Genomic DNA, 19,748 nt, shown 5'->3' with positions numbered 1-19,748 from the left:
AATCACCTCGGTGGATTTGAACAGAAAGTCCATTACCTTTAGATTATTGTTCAGCTTTTTAATCGCGCATGCGTCAACTTCCCTAATATCTATTTTGTAAGTGCCAACAATCGTTATTTAAACACGTTTTACAAACATTTTTAAAGCAATGCACTCTTTCTTTTAGTTCTTAATTCTCCATTGACGCGACAGACGCATAATTAGTTATGTAACCATTTTTGATAACAAAAAGCTTAATTACCTGGCTAAACAACTTTGTTTTTGTTAACTGGTCATTGTAAATTAATTGAATACCTGTAAATGTATTTGCAGCTAAACATTTAACAGAAAATAGAAAGTCATATTTTGTAGAATCACTTTTAAGAGGATACTTCCGAAGCCCAAACAATGTCGTCCGCTTAGTAGAGTTATCCCCTGAGGTGTTGGCCTATATTTCTCTTCTTTCCTTTTAAGGAAAAATGTATTCCTAATAAGGGATATCCCCTAAATAGTGAGTAGTATCCAAAGACGGGGGTCTACTATGAAGTACAGTACAATGTAATAATAACGTACATACCGTAAATCTTATAATAGTAATTTACACTCTTAATAGTAACCCCCCTCCCCCTCTTCTAATAGTAAACCCCCTTCTAATAGTAACCCACCTTATGAGTCAATCTATAATAATAAGCCACTACTCTAGTAACCCTATGATGCAGCCGTATTTTGAAAATAAGGAGATAGTGCATGTTGATCTCGGAAGTCGAGAAGGATTAAGTGTTTTTGAAAAATAAAAAAATAAAGTTAAAAAAATAAATTCAACCAAATTTGTTTATTCATACTGTTTTATTATTTTTCTACGTGTTGCTGACCGAAAAAGTTGGGGTGGGTAACTATTTCCAGGTGCCTATTTTAAGATTAGTAATAGTAACCCACTACTCTAATAGTAACCCCCTTCTAATAGTAATCTACCCTAAAAACAATCAAAGAATAATAACCTAGGATTACAATTAGAAGACTTACGGTATCTTACAGTTAAAATAATGATCAATTTATTGCATACCGTATCTATGTTTACACTTTCTAAGCATACCGTGCTGTAAGTTAAACAAAATAATACACATCACATTATACCTGACATATATTTCAGTTTGTGTTTTTTACATTGTCACTCTGCGCATTAAATATTTTATTTTAAAATAGTTGACCTTAATGTTTTATAAAATTATTTATACAAAACGCTTAAAATCTTTAGACAGAAAATTGCATATTTTATTTGTTGGGGACGTCTGGGAATAACTTTAAGAAGGAACAAATCAGCCGACACAACGCACTTCGGTGTTTTCTAATGTTATCTGTCAACGAATGGTAACATTGATTAATGGTGTTCGGCTCGGACTTTAGATGTTAAAATGACATTACACGCGACGCTTCGCTGTCGTTCTTTGACTATACTCAGCTAATCTTTTTCTGCTGGATTAAAATCCTAGACAGTTTTTACAATAAAACAATCAATGGATTTGACCTGACACCATTGCGTTCATTAATCATAAAGTATTGATAAAATGCTGTTTAATGTCGGTAGATCAATTGCTATAACATGATTTCCTCGGAATCATTAAACAACTGCAGATAATTATTTCAGCATGCAATAAGTTTACCTTCTGAAGAACTGCGATGACATATTTTAACATTACTGGTTTTCAAAAACGTTTGATAGATAATATTATATATAATACATTATTGTATTTTATCTTTAATATATCTTAATATTAACTCAAGCTTATTGTTTCTTTTAATTGCGTCTTTGTTTGAGTGGCTTAAGGTCCGTTTATACTAAGGAAATAACGAACAACGATAGATGCATGCATAATTTCTAAAGAAGACAAAAGAAATAAATCTCTAGACATGAACCCCGCGTGAAATCCAATAGCGCCGCCTGTTATTTTGCTTGGATTTAGCATACAACGCAATATAAAACAATAGCGCCGCCTGTTATTTTGCTTGGATTTAGCATACAACGCAATATAAAACAATAGGCCGACAGTAATATTTCATTCGTTGAAATATAGACTGCTATATGTGCCGCTTACTTAAATTATAGCACTGTCAATCTTTCAACACAAGAAATATTTTCCACCATCCAACTCATTAACATTATACACAATAAATATAAATAAATAGTATATACTATAATTTGTCATAGTGTTTGTTTCGCGTCGTACATTAAGTAATTCACAAAAAAATGGACAACTATCTATTTTGTTCATAAAATCTTTATTGTTTTGTTTAATTTCAGATATTCTGTGTTCGGACTGGGCTCTACTGCGTACCCTAACTTTTGTGCCTTTGCACGGGCACTGGACAGTCTACTCGGAGAAGTTGGAGGAGAGCGTATTTGTGAGATAGGAGAAGGTGACGAGCTTTGTGGACAAGAACAGAGTTTTAAAAAGTGGGCAGGAGAAGTTTTTAAGGTACAAGTAATAGAGAGAAATGTGATACATGTCTTGTTTTGGATATAAACACATAATAAACCGTTGGCGGCGATATTTCAAGATCTTGCTGTAAAGCAAAACATTCCCGGCGTATTAAATTTTGCAACAACAAAATAAATAAAACTCTATCAACTTTTTAGAAGAGCAAAGAAAATAATTGATAGGTTACTCGAATCGCCCTGTTGGATTTGCTTTCTTAAACACTACATGCATGTCCTTTTCTTTACAGAGTGCCTGCGATACATTTGGTACTGGTGAGGGAGTCAACATAAGTGAGGCTGCGTCTGTGTTGAATGCCAACGATGGATCCTGGTCTCCTGCTCGTTATCGAGTCGTTGCCAGTGAAACCAAAACAGCCGGTGAATTATGTGAAGAACTCTCCAAGGTTCACAGTCGACAGATATCACCGTGTAAACTCATCTCGAGGAAAAACTTACAAGCAAAAGATTCCAGGTGTGTGAAATGTGTTTCAAGAACCAATGGCATCATACGTTTACTACAATCTGTGTAATTTTCGTTTGAGATTTTCCGAGTGCGCTTCTGCTGCTTGTTATCATTATAATGTACCGTATATCAACTGATCCTCGCTTAACGTTTAGAACCGATATTACACACGTGTCACTGTTTTAGAGAAAACACAAAATGATACTTTAAACATAATGAACTTGCAACAACCATGAGAACCAATCAAAGAACGATCCTATCCGCTAGCCAATGTTAAAGCATTTCTGCAGTCATTCAAACAAATAATCTCTTTGAGAAATGTGTCCATTTTCTTAATTACATTTTGTTTATTCATTTATCTTCGTGAAGAAAGTTGTATTTATTCAATAAATAATTTTGTTATTTTCAGCCGTTCTACTATCCTGGTTAAAATGGATACCCAAGGGGCTTCTGAATTGCTTTACGAGCCAGGAGACCATGCGGCTATTTTCCCTGCCAATGAAGACCAGTTAGTAAATCGCATTCTAGCCAAAGTGGACGATACCACATCCCACGATGATATTGTCGTCGCCGAGTTCCTCGAGGAAAGACAGACAGCTTTAGGTAATTGTTTTACTTTAGGCCTACATTATTTCAATATTAAACTTGCGAGATAATTTATAATATATATCATTCAAACCAACTTTTTGTCAAATTAATACATTTATTTCTTTAAAGACAACTTTGTACATGCTGAATATTTTTCGTTTAATATGGTAATCTTATCTTATTTTATTATTCAATTTAGGTAAAATAAAAAATTGGAGTCCAATAAGCAAAATCCCACCGTGCTCATTAGTTCGAGCTCTGAAACACTTCTTTGATATTACAACACCGCCCTCTCCTGCTTTTCTTCGACTTCTTAGTACAATAGCAACAGATGAAAAAGAGAAAGACATTTTGAGCACACTTGGGAAGGTAAAAAAGTCAACTCATTTTTCATTCATCAGTTATGCATCTCGCCTTGTGACATGACGCTTTCCACTATTTTATGCCATTTCCTCTATGGGGCAGGAAGGATTTGTGTTTTGTCTGTATCATTTTCAAGTTCCTCCCTCTTTTTCTTCTTCTTCTTCTTCTTCTTCTTCTTCTTCTTCTTCTTCTTCTTCTTCTTCTTCTTCTTCTTCTCCTTCTTGTTCTTCTCCCTTTTCTTCTTCTTTTCTTCTTTTTTCTTCTTCTTCTCCTACTTGTTCTTCTTTTTTCTTCTTTCTTCTTCTTCTTCTTGTCCTTCTTGTTCTTCTCCTTATTGTTCTTCTTTTTCTTCTTTTTTCTTCTTCTTCTCCTTCCGTTTTTCATGCTCAAGCAATATATCTTCCGTGTTTATTATAGTATACTGTTTAGAGAAGATAAATAAGAGTGATTAGAAAATATGTTTGTAAAAAGAAAATCTAAATTCTATACACACTATTCACTATAACATAGGGCCTAAATTGACTATTTATTACATTGTAATAGGGCGCACAGGAGTACGATGATTGGAAATTCAATAACATGCCCAACTTGGCCGAGATATTGGAACAGTTTTCATCAATAAAACTCCCCGCAAGTTTCTTGTTAACTCAACTACCAGTTTTGAAGCCTAGATACTATTCAATAAGCTCCAGTCTTGGTTTACACCAGGGACAGATACACGCTACGGTAGCAGTGGTATCATACGTCATCAAGGGTACGTATACTGCAGTATATGATCATTTCAAAAGATCGCAAAAGATAGATTGGCTTGCTCTAGTATGCATACGTTTAGCTACGCCAAACTCCCGGTTTATAAGTCATGGTAAATATTAAAGGTTATGCGCCGGTCTTCTTAAAGTGCAAAAGAAGTTTCTTTATTCACGTAGTTCCGGTGTGCCAACGTTTGGTGTTTCCAAGTCTTAAAATCAAACTCACCTTACCTTTTTTTTACATGATTAGAAATTAATTACAGCTAATTGCATTACAAATCATGTCCCAAAGCAAACATTGATAACATTTTGTTGACTTGATGACATAATCACTCTATTCACAGGTAATCATCACAATGGTGTCTGCTCCACGTGGTTGAATAGCTTAAAGGAAGGCGATGTAATTCCTAATTTTATTCGTTCGTAAGTAATACAGAATTTGAACGTTTAAAAAAACATAGTGTGTAATCTAATGTAGTAGATTTTCTACTAAAAATAATGTTTAACCATTTTTTTGTATATCACGTATACACAATTATTCAAGTGTTTAAATTATATTCGGGTGGGCAAGATAACACACTCTTATAATTTTCCGTCGCTGTTTTTAGGTCTATATATAATGTATTTCGGGCAGTCATGTTTATCCCATGAATAATTTGTTTAAGCCTGAAAACATGTGATGTACCCATATGGACACGACAACGTCATATAACTACCATATTTGGATACATCACACTTTTTTGTCAAACTTGTTTGATAGTGTAGACAGAGCTTAAGGTTATCCTTTGTGTGAATGTGTGTCTGAAAGCCCGGTTCAAGTAAACAGAAATAGTGTAGGCCTACTACTAAAATTATATTCGTTTTTTATAGTGCTCCAGCGTTCCATTTGCCAGATGATAAGTCCGTACCGATCATCATGGTTGGACCTGGAACAGGAATCGCACCGTTCAGAAGCTTTTGGCAGCAAAGGTACTTTGAGATGAAGTTTAAAGGAAAGGAATCTGTGAAATTTGGTGATATCTACTTGGTGTTTGGATGTCGCCATTCAACTACAGATAACATATACAAAGAGGAGAAAGCTGAAGCTCTCAAAGACGGCATACTTAAGGAGGTTTTAACCGCATTATCACGTGAGCCAGGACAAGATAAGGTACCCGGATCTTGATTGATTAAATTTTCCTAATCCATTCTTAATTTTTTTCATTAATCATCAATGTATAATTTGTTTTCTTTTACGTAATGTGGACATTTACTTAATGTTTACATTTCTTTTACTTAATGTTAACATTTATTTTATCAAATGTTTACATTTCTTTTATTTAGCATAATGTTAACATTTCTTTTATTAAATGTGAACATTTCTTTTACTTAATGTAAACATTTATTTTACTTAATGTAAATACTACTTTTACTTAATGTGTACATCTCTTTTACTTAATGTAAACATTTCTTTTACTTAATGTAAACATTTTTTTTACTTAATGTGGACATTTCTTTTACATAATAACATGTGAAACATTTCTTTTACATAATATGTAAACATTTATTTCTCACCATAACTTAATTAGTTACTTACTACCCGTTACAGCAACAAATGTGCCCAACTTTTGCCGATTACAAACTCTTTTCCTCATGTTAAGCCGATTTTTAACTATGGGAATTTGTTCGCGCGAATCGAAAGCGCCACCTTGTACGCATGCGTATTTTTGTTTATCCTCTACGCATGTGTATTAGCTGACGCCTTCGATACGCGCGAACAAATTCACCTAGTCGAAAATTGGCTTTAGGTGTATATGTTCTTCGATTCATCCGATCCTAGTCAAAGCGACGACAAAGCTTCTGGTACTTTTTTTTACAAAATAGATACAAAATGATTAATTCATTATAGATTCGACTCTTTGTTGATATTGCGTCATACAAAGGCAGATTTGCATGTTTGTTGATAATGTTTATAATAATCATGTTTGCTTTAAAACGATTGGTACGGTTAGATTCGGTCGTTGGTATTTGATATATCCAGCAATGACAAAAACAACCAATTTTGCATATAGCGCCTCCTGTCGTGTTTTATCTATTTACCAATGTCGTATTATCAAATCAAATAACACTTTAGCAAAATAACAAAACTTTTGTTTAACTTTCCTCTACTTTTCTCATTAAAGTTTCGTGAGTAATTTTTTTTTTTCGATAAGCATAAGAATCTTGATTTTTGGTGATGCTATTTTTTGTTGCTATATGTTACATGTCATCTATTGGCATTCATATTATAGTTGTTTTGCTCATCATTGAACTTAAATAGATAAAAGAAACTTAAATAAAATAATGCATATTTTTCTATTTTATCCCACAGAAATATGTTCAACATGTATTAAAGGATAGAGAACGCGATGTATTTGATTTAGTTAATAAACACAAAGGACACATTTACGTATGTGGAGATGTTTCTATGGCCGAGGATGTATGCAAGTCACTCGAAAGTATCGTTCAACGTCAAGGCAAAATGACAAGTGAACAAGCCAAGGAATACGTCAGTCGAATGAAGGTACTATATAAATTGTATTTATTTCTCTAAATACTGTAAATACTCTAATACAATCTACATTATAAAACAATCCCACAATCCCATACATCCACCGCCTACTCTGTGCCACTTAACCCATCTCATCAGTTCCACTTAACACATACCCCGTGTGATCTCCTTGTAACAACTCTCTACGTTTAACAATTTTGTGTGTGTAAACGTTATAGTTGTTGTAGCTGAGAAAGGCATGGGTTTAACTTCCGATAAGAATGTCTCCCAGTCCACTCAATTGTATAAATAAGCGCCTGGTTACTAGGGAGGAAAATGGCGGCGTGAAAAGGAACTAGACTAGCACAATTTCATCAAACTTTACCTTTACAATGGGAGCCTTATTCATGTTTTGTTCAACATATTTTTATCATAATATATATTTGCTACTGCGGCAATTAACAAACTCATAGAATAACTAGAAAGCCACTCCGAGAGTGCATACCTCCGCCTACTGTAAAATTCTCCTACATAAGATTTCTCCGGAAAAAAAAAATAGATATTTGTGTGTGTCTTAATGCTGTTTGTGATTTAGGCTAATTTCACTACAAGCATGTGTATGCGAGTTTGGTGTAATGGTTATGTAACAAGCCTTTCAATTAACAATAGCTTTGAGTTGACTAACAATAGAACAGCAACGCGAAAATCAAACGAGTGAATTTGAAAAGAAAATAGGTTTTTTAAACTACTGGCATCAAAAAACGTGAACATTAAATCAAATTATGTTTTAAAATTACAAATCACAAATTATAACTCTTGCCTCTTGTACATAAATGAAGTTTTTTGGACAAGTAGTTCTCGAGAAAATTCAATTTCAGTATACTTGTTACTTTAAGACTGCTCGCCGGCTTTTGAAAAATTCTGTCCTATCTTTTAACACTAGCAGGTCTGAAAAGTATACTAAAAAGTGGTCCAGAATTGGGACAATGGTCCCAAAATTTAATGGAATGGTCCTTGACCACATATCTATCTATATATTCATTTTGGTAAAGATATTGTAATTGCTTTTTGAGTAATCCTGCTAACAAACAAACAAACAAATGAAAGCACTCAGAAACTGAGTGAAGTACTTGGCAAAATATATCCACTGACTGGGAGCATGTTGAAAGATACAATTTTTGCTTTAGGTATTAGCTTTACATGGTTAAAATACTACTAAGGTTAATAATTTGTTTAAATAATTTTTAACACAAACAATTCCGGCATTGCAACAATGACCTTTCTAAAATCAAGATTGACCAGAATAATGGCCGAGGAGTGTCTTGAAGCTGTGCCGATTTGCGGCGCCTCTGCCTTAACCCATGTAGTAAGCTTAACCGCGTGACCAGTCGACTAATATTTTGGTTCATATCAAAGAATATGTCCATGTTAAAAGAAGACAGAATGCGTGCTATTTAATATATCGTACGGAAGATAAGTTTTTGAGACATGACCAATATATCAGTTTTCCTGACAATCAATAGGCATGTTCTGTAAGTATATACCTATGTACAGAATGAAATAAAGAAGGACACACACTGGTACTAACAAAATTAATTATCAACTAACAATAGTTTAATTTTAATAACAATAGAACAGCAACGCCAAAAACAAACGGGTGAATTTGAAAAGAAATATGTTTTTTAAAACTACTTGTATGAAAAAGCCGGTACATTGAATCAACTTTTGTTTTAAAATTACAAATCACAAATTATAACCCTTGCCTCTTGTCCAAAAAACCTAGCCGGTCTGAAAATAATATCATTTTTGTTATTTGTGAAGTTATTAATAAACCAATTTTGTTGATTTTCAATAGGCATGGTCTGAAAGTACATAACTATCTACACCCAAAAATTCAGAACAATAACTTGAAAACTGTAGGCGCTATCGTGCTAACAAACAAACATACATACAAACACACATACATACATACATTCATACATACATACATACAAACAAAGTGAATACTATACTTGGCAAAATTCTTTTTGCCAAGTAACAAACCCACGCTACCGATTACATATACCTCCTTGGCGGAGGTAAATAAATAAAAACGCCTAAAACATAAGTTCTGGATTAAATAGTTTAATTAGTAAATGAACATTCGCCCATGTAAAACTGCACATTAAAGTCATAAGCAAATATAAGTTATATAGCAATAATTTTCCAATTCTAAGTAAGTACAACAGGGATGCTCAGAGAAAAATAGCACGCGGCAGGTGCCAAGGCACCGCCAAGATCAGCCCACCAAAGTGCAGGAAATATATTTTAGTGACATGCAGTATATACACACTGCTGCAGCAATAATAATGTCCCTTTGACTAATTCCAAAAAAATAAAAAATAAAAGATTTCGAAAAAAGGTGGGTCATTTTGAAGTATCATAATAGTTATTAACTATCACCAAAAATTTATCAAAAAAAAAAAATTTAACTGAAATACATACGTTTTTTTGTTACAAAAATAACTTTGACTTCCAGTCAAAGTTTTCAATCAAAACATATCCCATAATGAAACGCGCTTGTTTGGCTACTCTGTATGCATAATCATAAAACTTCCTCATGATCTGTGTGAAAATACCTTCTTAACCGTGACGAGTTGTAAACAATCCTAATTTAGCATATGCATAATGCGTACTCATGGTTTGAAATCTTTGTTTACTTTCGCTCGTGACGATTTTCCAGATGAAATGTAATCAAACTAATTTACCTGTTAATTACGTAAACTTGTTATTTTTGGCTCGAATTTTCGACTTAAAGTGAAAAACTTTAATATTACTTTGATATGGCTACTTTAAATTTAGAATATTTTGACCTTCATTTTTTTGTTTTTCAAGGGACAATACATCTTTAATTAATTCAATTTTAATCAAATTGATATTATATGGGGATCATCGTGTCATACATTAAACATCATTATTCTTGGTTTAATTAATTAAGTGCTAAGCTGATACTCTCAGCATGTTTTTGAAACTCCAAGCAATAAATAATCCAAAACACCAATGAATAGTCTAGTATTACAGTGTCTTAATTAGTTTTCTGAAGAATTGAGTGCTAGTCGATTAGTTACTGTGTAATGAATTGGAACACTGTTTAACATTAATGTTTTATTATATACAGAATTTGTAACTATAGTCTTCGGATAGAAAGTACACTACTTACAGATAAGACATCATGTCCAATCTCTATTATAACCAATATCAATTACTCTACCGTTAAAAGAAGAGGAGAGCTACTTGTAACAAAAACTGTAAAGCATGGATTTAAATTTGGGTTTAAACGGGTTTTTTTCTCTATAAAACGACAGGATGATATGGGGCAATATGTAGATCGAACCTGTCTATGTCATATTGTTGCTGATAGCCATAGCCATGTTGCCTTGTCCATCGGATAGGACGTAAAGCAAATTTTTTACTAGGTAGGGGCCTACACTATTCGATAAAGTATGAGTTCGTCCCCGGTGTGCCTATGGTTCTCGAGCACCCATTTCTCCGTACTGTATCAACATTTCTACAGTATCATAGGAGAATTCGGTTTAGCATCATAACCGTGATTTTCATGTATCGCATAGTACCGTAACATAACCTTTCACCTAACCTAACATGACACAGGTACCCCATTTGGTACACAGGAATGCTATATTATCGAATTTTCCCATAATACTGGTCAAATATTGTCGAAGATACCTTAGCACTAAGAATCATCGTGTGATTTAACCAGCAAAATACTACAAAAATTAATTTAAAAATGTTACTCTATAGAAGATCATCAAGGCATCCAACTCTCATGCAATTAGGGCTGCGAGATAAAGAATGAACATATAGATCTTAAACTGAATTCGAAGAAATATTATTAAGACTTCATCTTACATAAAATTCATTAATATATCATCAACTTGTTTTTATTCTTCCGAGTGCCAATATATTCAATGTGTTCGTTTGCTGAAAACGATACAAATACTATCTGCAATTGTCAGCCAGTTCTCTACAGACTTAACTTTAACTAAATTGGTTGTCAAAATTCCTGTCCATTAAGTTGCATATTGCTTTTCCAATTTCAATTCAATTTATTCAGTTTATGGTAAAGTAAAAATATAAACCTTTACAAAGTATAGAAAATCCCAAATGATTATAACATTGTGTCTTATTGCGTAAAAACATACCATAACTTATGATATAATATAACAACACATATATTCCCATGTCAATTTATGTATAATCACTAACATTGTTAAAATGAAACGAGACAAACGTTTGGTTCACGTGTCATTAAAAAAAACTTGTAAAAAATCTAATCAATGTGTAAATTATTTTATATACATTTTCCTAATAAAAAAACAACTGTTCATTTTCATGATCTCAAACTGGCAGTGTTGTTTTATGCTTTTATGTAATTATTATTTTAAATATTCATTCATTGAGTTTACTAATTTAATGAAGTATCATAACTCCTTCCAACCACATGTTTTGATTGACCTATATATTATTATTATTATTCGTGAGTAATACAAAAAAACAAGGATTTTTAATTACCAGTTATAAGTTAGAAGTTACATATCTAATTTCGTATCTAAAAACGAACACAAACGATATGATGTATAACTTTCATAGAGATTGGTTTTTACCAACTATTTAATATCTTAACAGGACCAAGTTCGTTACCATGAGGACATATTTGGAGTTACTTTAAACACACGCAAAGTGACAGAAGATACCAGGAAAGCAACAAGAAAGGCGTTGCTATCTGCGAGTAAACTCATCAATGTTGCTAAAAATTCATTAATTGGCAATAAAATGGTGAGTAAATCAAGCTGAGGATACACATGAAAAATAATGAATAATTCAACACATGTAATAACCCCAGCCTGTTGGAACCAGTTACAACTAGTTTAGTATAAACAAACACACGATAGAGGGGTGATCAGTCATGCATGATGATGGGGCATACTCTGAGCTTGGAATAAGCCAACACATGAATGGGGTATAATCGGCGTTTGTACAACTGGAATAATACAACACATGTGCTAATCCCAGCTAGTTAGAACTAGTTACAACTAGTTTTGTTTAAAAAACACAACAGAGTGGTGATCAATCATGCATGGGGGTATGATATGAGTTTGTACAACTGGAATAATACAACACATGTGCTAATCCCAGCTAGTTAGAACTAGTTACATCTAGTTTTGTTTAAAAAACACAACAGAGTGGTGATCAATCATGGGGTATGATATGAGTTTGTACAACTGGAATAATACAAAACATGTTAATTCCAGCCAGTTAGAACTAGTTACAACTAGTTACAGTGGCACAGTGGCGTATCCAGTGGGGGGGGGGGGGGCGGTCCGAATTCCGTTAAGTAAACAACTTTATATATTTTATAAGCATTTAATAACATGTTTTTTATTGATATTTCCAATGGTGATATATAAAATAAATTACAAAAAAAACGTAATTATATGTAATTATTTTAACCAAAAATGGCGTAGTTAATAGAATTGTCGACTGAGGCCGCAAATTGTTTTACTTCTTTCGTGGCTAAAAACGATCATTTTAGCCGATGTTTTAGACCCTATATTTCGAAAACTACAGTCAGATTTTCATAATTCTTTCTTTATTGTAATATGAATACAACATACTAACAGATAATGTTGGTTTGTTTTAATTTTGCATCGTTATTCCATATAAGACAATGACTATGCAATCCTAGAACATATATTGATCAGGTGTATGTACAGATAATGACACTAATTTTGTCGGCAAATTGGCAATTTCTGCCCCCCCCCCCCGCCAACTTCAAAATCCTGGATACGCAACTGACTAGTTACCAATCATGCATGGGGTATAATGTGAACTTGTAATACAGCCAAAAGATGACACACGATGCTCGGTAATGGTAAGATAAGTGAGGAGTCATTGACATGATCTATGGAAGATAACCGTGTCGTTTTTTAAACTAATCAATTATATTTTTATTTTGTTATTATTATCTAGACACAACTTAGCAAGATTCCGGAGAAATCTTGAAGAACGCCGTTGTCATCAGTTGATTTGCATAAAGGTGTGTAATATGAGAGCAGACGACACTGAAAGGTCAAAGATTCAATAAAGAAGGTGTACCAAACTCATTTTCATTATATTTTATATCTTAAGCTTTCATTTGAGGAAAATAATATATTTAAGGTTTCTGTGAATAAAATGTTTAAGACTTTATATGGTTATTAAATTAAATATCTGGTGTTAAAAGTTGCAACCATTAGATAAAACGCCTGCAGCAGCAATGTGAGTAACCAGATTCACTCGACACTGTACAGTAATTGCAATATTATATAATCTTTTGAATACTAAAAATATATCTGGAATTATACACTTGCGTACAATTTCTTGTTAACATCATCGACTAAAAAATTAATGCAATATAGTAACACAATGTTGTTTTTATTGATAAGAATATGATATTGTATATCGTAATCTTTCCTGGAGACGGGATTTTCTAATAGAAGAATGTTTAAACAGGCAAGAGTGAAATTCACTCTTCCCTGGTTTAATGCATAACAAAGTTGTTTTCAGAATATTTTAAGCTCAATTACTATAAGTTATAGTATAAAGTTAAACAAGTTTAATTAATTATTTCGCTTTATATTTCTATACGAGTGTCTTTGTGACGTCATTGATTTCCACCCAATAGGATGTGAATTATAACGTATAGTTTCTGCTATACAATCTTGTGAGGTTTCATTATATAGAGTAATCTTGAAATTAAGTTTATGTACAAGTACTGTACGTATATGAACACGATTATACTCGTGTGGTGAACAAAAATGTCTTAAGAGAAAAAATGGACATTACAAAATCACGCAATAAAATTCTATAGACTCGAAATTGACGAGGGAATAATCAAAATAAATTAAGAATAATGTATGTGCATTATGCTTCATTTATTTTTCAAACTAGTAAGTAGTCTGTTGATTAATAAATAATGATACATATATATGTATATATAGCGAACAATATTTTATAACACTAAGTTAAAAATATAATTTGGTTTTATATATTTCAAGATCTTTTCAAAGTAGGTTGTCAAAGTTAAGTATTTTGTTGTTATGTTTTGTTTTTGTTTTTTCCTTTGAAACGACGACGACGACGACGATTCTTAATAATGTTAAAGTCTAAGGTAATCTTGATTGAAATTGAACGTTGACCGGTTATAACATATACATTTCTGGTTTTTTTTTTCATTTCTTGCCTTCCATACCTATCTTTCATAGGATATTGCTACCGTGTTGCCTCCAAGTTTATTTTATCGACAGATTTTGTTTTGGCGAGACAAACTATATCTTGTTACTACGAACAAAATACACATTGTCCCAAATCGCGCCCCGTAGGCCTATTCCTGATATTTTACTGTTGGCAAAGGTATGAAAAGGTAACGGGATTGTACCACTTGTTGAGGTACCCATCAAACTTGAGAGAGACACTAATGATGTCCTACGTTATCTTCAGAAACACCTTGGAGATATCTGTTAAAGAGGTTGGGTTTTTTTCCATACGCAGTAAATTACAATATTCTAGGTCAGTCAATATTTCAAATTAATTTAATTTAAAAAATGTGTATATTTTTCCATATTTTGTCATCGCAGTAATTTGATTTTTTGTTTGTGAATGAATGTAATTAATTGCCTTAAAATACTTATTATACCAAATTTAAATATAATAGACTAATGAAAAATCTTTATAATAGTATGTAAGTGATTCAGAACGTATTACAATAATATAGAATAAGGTAACGTATATTGTGAGAGAGGTCAGATTTCATTATTAGCAACAGTATAATAGTGTTTATTTGTTTATACAAATGTAAAGTTAACAATTATAAAATAAATGTATCATTGCTATGTTTTTATATTGCGTATGTTGACCTAGTTAAGTACTGTAGGACAATTAAGCATAATAATATTAGCTCGTTGTGAATGACAATAATACAGTTAGCAAAATGCAGTGAGGTAGTTCTAATCTTGTCTTAAAACTCTTGTATTTAATGAATACTAAATGGTAGTGTGAGATTGAAGAGTCATTATCATAATCTAACTACATTCTCATTTGTGCATATTTATTACAAAATCTCTCATTTATGTACGTTTTGGTTTTTAGTTAACGATCAAAAAAAGTGTGGATTACTCGAAAATACACATTTAGTAACACCTACCTGTGCATTATAGACTCTCCATGTAGTTCATGGAATTATATAAATCGGAGATTCTAGTCTGTTTAGTCTCTTAAACTAAAACGAAAATAAACTTTCGTATTTTTAAGTAATTTTAAATAAATACAAGAACCGTTATTGTAGCATTCTTGAAAAGATGTGGTGGGAGAGCTTTATTATCCATGTCTGTCAAAAGGGGCTGATGTAGTGTAATTTTCTCAGCCACGTGTATCTATGTTCCCCACACCCTTATGACAGGGACACCCTTATAGCAGGGAAGAGTGTTTATAGCAACAGTTTAGGGGAGGGGGAAACTGTATTGCGAGTTATAGTTGTATCTTCACATATCACATGTCACTCTAGCCTACCGTGGTCATAATTATAACAAACTAAAAGTGCTAAAGTCAAAATATGAGATACTTATTAAATGATAATGTAAAATCTTCTACATAAATATATCTATTTAATGTATTTAATGTAAGGTATGATACGGTAATACGTGAAATGTACAATAACGAAAGCAGCATTTCGGTAATATGGCCTATTAAAATGAATACACATAACAATAAAGAATAGATATAATGTACCCACTTTTATAATTTTTAATATAAGTAATTTGTTGTTAATAAACGTCAACATTAATAAATATATATAAATAGGCACTTTTTACGTTTAATTCACAATGTTGTTTTCAATTTGTTATTGTTTTTTTTTTATAACACAGTTTTAAATATTTTACAAATAAATAATACATAGTGTAACGTTAAGATTTTTATATAATGTGTTCAAAGTTGCATTACGAATAATATTTTAATTAAGGCTTAAGTTAAGTAAATCAAATTAAGTATATAAATAAGGTTTAATGACTATTCACTTCGAATGAATGCTTTAAAATAAATAATAAACGTTTTAGAAATCAAATTTGAGGTTAGGCTTAATATCCCTGCACCTACGGTGCCGATCAATCCAGCCGTCGTGTCAGTTTTGTGCAATGTTATGCTACTTATGGCCTACAACTTATTAACATATAACTAGTACCAGTTATATCTTTTAAGATGCTGATCCAATATTTAATTTCAATTAAATAATTATTATTAGTGAATTGTATTAATATAGGTCAATAATAGGTTCTTCTTAAGAAAGTTCATTAATCTATGATATTAGATAATGTGTAAAAGTATTGCTATTCTGTTTATTCAGTTATGCAATCGAGACCGTATGCGGTGCTCTTCTGTTTAACTCATCATGCATTTCGCGCCATTTGTTGTTATGAAAGCATTCTTTCTTCCGGTTGGTAAGTCTCTTTGCTTCAGTTATATCTAGATAATACATATGTGAATTCTATGACAATAAAATATGGTGTATGACGAGATAGAAAGTTGACAATTTTTGTTACACAGTATGTTATCAATTGTGATGTAAGTCTTTAAGATTGATATATTTATAATCACTCCATTTGAAAAGGAATAACACCAGAGAGCTTACCTATACAATCCAGTCATGCGCAACAACACGAGGTGCTTAGTCAAGATGATAGTACACCTTGATGTTTCTGCGCATGGCTGGACCATACATGAAAAGTTACTCTTTGAAATCAGTCGTCCACGATTGTAGCAGGCCTAAAAGTAATTACGTTTAAACTAAGTGATTAAATGTAAGGGATGATTTTAATTGCATTTCAGTCATGAAGACTAAAAAGAGGTTTTGTTGTTATACGCATTTTAATACTCTTGTTCTGTTTAAACTATGTTGATATTAGGCCGCCTGATTGTTAGGTGTGCACCAGGTCTATTGAAACTAGTCTGTTTAGATGTCGTACAGCAACTAGCATTTCTTTTATTACGTCTAATACATGAAATGTCAAGTTCAGTCATCTCTGACACCAAATTAGAAATTAACTAGATAAGAATGTTTCAGAAAATATCTAGTATTAGGCCTACTTATGTATGTATTTTTAAGACACATTTTATGCACTGTTATTAAAGAAGATTACGTTTTGAGTAGTGGACATTAAACGCACACCATAGTCGAGTAACGCACTGGTTATGCATCTGTATCAGTCTTTCTGTTAAAGCATGACCTTTAATGTTACAATCCGTTTCAAGTATATCAACATTTGCTTCGGTTGTATATGCAGCTAACTGACAATTCATATTCATTGTACTTTTCTATACGAGGACGTTGTGCGATACGCTTAATGTAGGCCTACAGGAGTAACTGTAACCACTAAGCGTTGTTCCCACTTTGACATAACGCAGTGAGTTGACCAATCACAAACGACAGTTTTGATTATCCATCGCGTTGTGATTGGTCAAATTTTGCGGTGCTTTTATGTAATTCCGTAGCTTTCAAGTGAGAACAACGCAGTATGCAAATGTTGTTCCATATTAATTGGAAATACGATTTTCGAAATGGGCTTTTTTCGAGATTATATGCAAATCACAGAGAAGTGCTTGTGTTCGAGATGGGCTTTTTAAGCTCCGTCTACACTATCAAACTAGTTTGACAACACAATGTGATATGCCCAAATATGGTAGTGATATGACATCATCATGTCCATATATCGATGGCCGTATATCGATGTTTGTAGTAGGCCTATTACAGATTTATTTCAGCAAACAAACTAGAAATTGCCATAATGTTCAAATTGTGACAAAGGAGGCCAATCATTCGTGCTTTTCAAACAAACGAACTTACAACAAATTCATAATATTAAAAAAGGTTGACATTTTTAATATACAATTCCGAGATCTTCGTTTGTGTAGTATGTTTCATTGCTAAATAAAAACGAGGTCGACGCATATATACCATACAGTCTGAGGCTAAACTTTTTTTCTACGATGCAAAATAGAAGATTTCAATCAATCTCGCGGTCTTTCAAACAATAATTAAACAAATCAAAAATATATGATGCATCTACATACATGCCTACAGTATGATATATGTTTTCCAATAACTGCTTAAAATAATGAATAGGCTATAGGGCACGTGAGCCAGCCAATATATTATTAATTCAAGATTCAAGTTATAAACTCGGTCAACCTGTTTCTTAAACAACAATAATTATTCCGGATACAGATTAATTGACATTATCAATCTAGGTATACATGCACTACATAATAAAACAATCTTTTTACCATCATCTGTCGCTTGTGATTGGTCACATTTCTTGAGATGCATTGTATCTTGTAATGCTGCAAACAAAGCAGTAGCAATGGATTTTATAAAAGTGCATTGACAATCTCATTTACATACAACTCGGTTCCAATTGAGTTCATTCAATAATGTATTTGTTAAAAATTAATTTTAATAACAATATGCAAGAAAAATTATAAGAACAAGATTACAAGCAATATAATAATAATAGGAGTTAAAATGATATAATACAACTTCATCAAAAGCAGAAAACATGAGGTCAAACACTAGCAAACACAGTTCAGCCTATTTTAATTAGAGTGATGGTATTATACTATCAATCTTTAAGGTCTGTCTACACAAACTAGTTTGACAAAAATTGATTGCCCAAACATGGTAATGATATGGCCAAATATAGGCCTACTACATCATCATGTCCAGATATAGGCAAATCACACAATCACACATAAAGTTTGATAGTGTAGACAGAGCTTTATTTTGAGTCATGAGTACCAGTGAACATACTTTGTTTGTAGGAGGAAATTATATATAAATTAAATTCGCAATCCTTCTTTTGAATACTCTAGACGCTAACCCAAACCCTTCCTGTTTGTGGGAAAAGTATAATTGATGCATGATGCACTACTCTAAATACAGTCAACAATTATTATATAGCATAACGTCCTTAAATAAAACATAAATAATACATAAACAATATAAATGTAAAGTAGCATAATATATAATTCATTTTGGTTGTGTTTTTTGAGAATTTTCTATAAATTAAATTCGAAATCTTACTTTTTCAATTACCTTAGACGCCTTTCCTCTTGTTTTTGTCGGAAAAGTATAAAGTTCAGAAATAAAGATATGATATACTTATCGAATACAGTCACACATAACATATATAGCATAACATCCTTAAAAAATCGATTATAAATAAAACAATTGTAGCATAATGCAGTTTACTACTACGCAACGTTTTTAGCCGTTGAGCAGCAGATGCAATTTTAATTTTGCTGAACACAATAGTCAACACATAGTTTATACTGTATATTCATTTGTACAGTTTAGTAGGGATTGTATTGTTTTATCTTCGTTTAAACTTCAATTGGTGAATATGCGTTGCGTGGTGTTTCCTACAAGTCCCAGTAGGTGGATTTCGCTGTTTTTCCTACATCGAAGTTAGCAGACGAATCTGGATATTCAGACAGTCTCTGCCATTGTCCTCTGTTTGAAGAAGAAAATAAAAT

General features: G+C 32.4%; 1 protein-coding gene across 1 annotated transcript in view; it reads left to right on the top strand.

The window, feature by feature from the left end:
• Positions 1-17,394, top strand: part of LOC140044778 (nitric oxide synthase-like protein) — a 72,872-nt gene extending 55,478 nt beyond the window's left edge. Inside the window, exons 15-24 of the mRNA XM_072089434.1 lie at positions 2,279-2,453; positions 2,704-2,927; positions 3,328-3,521; positions 3,706-3,875; positions 4,413-4,623; positions 4,963-5,041; positions 5,489-5,768; positions 6,969-7,160; positions 11,811-11,960; positions 13,155-17,394. Coding sequence (XP_071945535.1) covers positions 2,279-2,453; positions 2,704-2,927; positions 3,328-3,521; positions 3,706-3,875; positions 4,413-4,623; positions 4,963-5,041; positions 5,489-5,768; positions 6,969-7,160; positions 11,811-11,960; positions 13,155-13,187 — 1,708 coding nt within the window. The 3' untranslated portion in view covers positions 13,188-17,394. The remainder of the gene's footprint in view (positions 1-2,278; positions 2,454-2,703; positions 2,928-3,327; positions 3,522-3,705; positions 3,876-4,412; positions 4,624-4,962; positions 5,042-5,488; positions 5,769-6,968; positions 7,161-11,810; positions 11,961-13,154) is intronic.
• Positions 17,395-19,748: the final 2,354 nt, after the last annotated feature.

The sequence above is a fragment of the Antedon mediterranea genome, chromosome 3 (assembly GCF_964355755.1).
Source record: "Antedon mediterranea chromosome 3, ecAntMedi1.1, whole genome shotgun sequence".
Classification (NCBI taxonomy): Eukaryota; Metazoa; Echinodermata; class Crinoidea; order Comatulida; family Antedonidae; genus Antedon; species Antedon mediterranea.
Note: the sequence above shows the minus strand (reverse complement) of the source record. Positions and strands in the feature narration are given on the sequence as shown.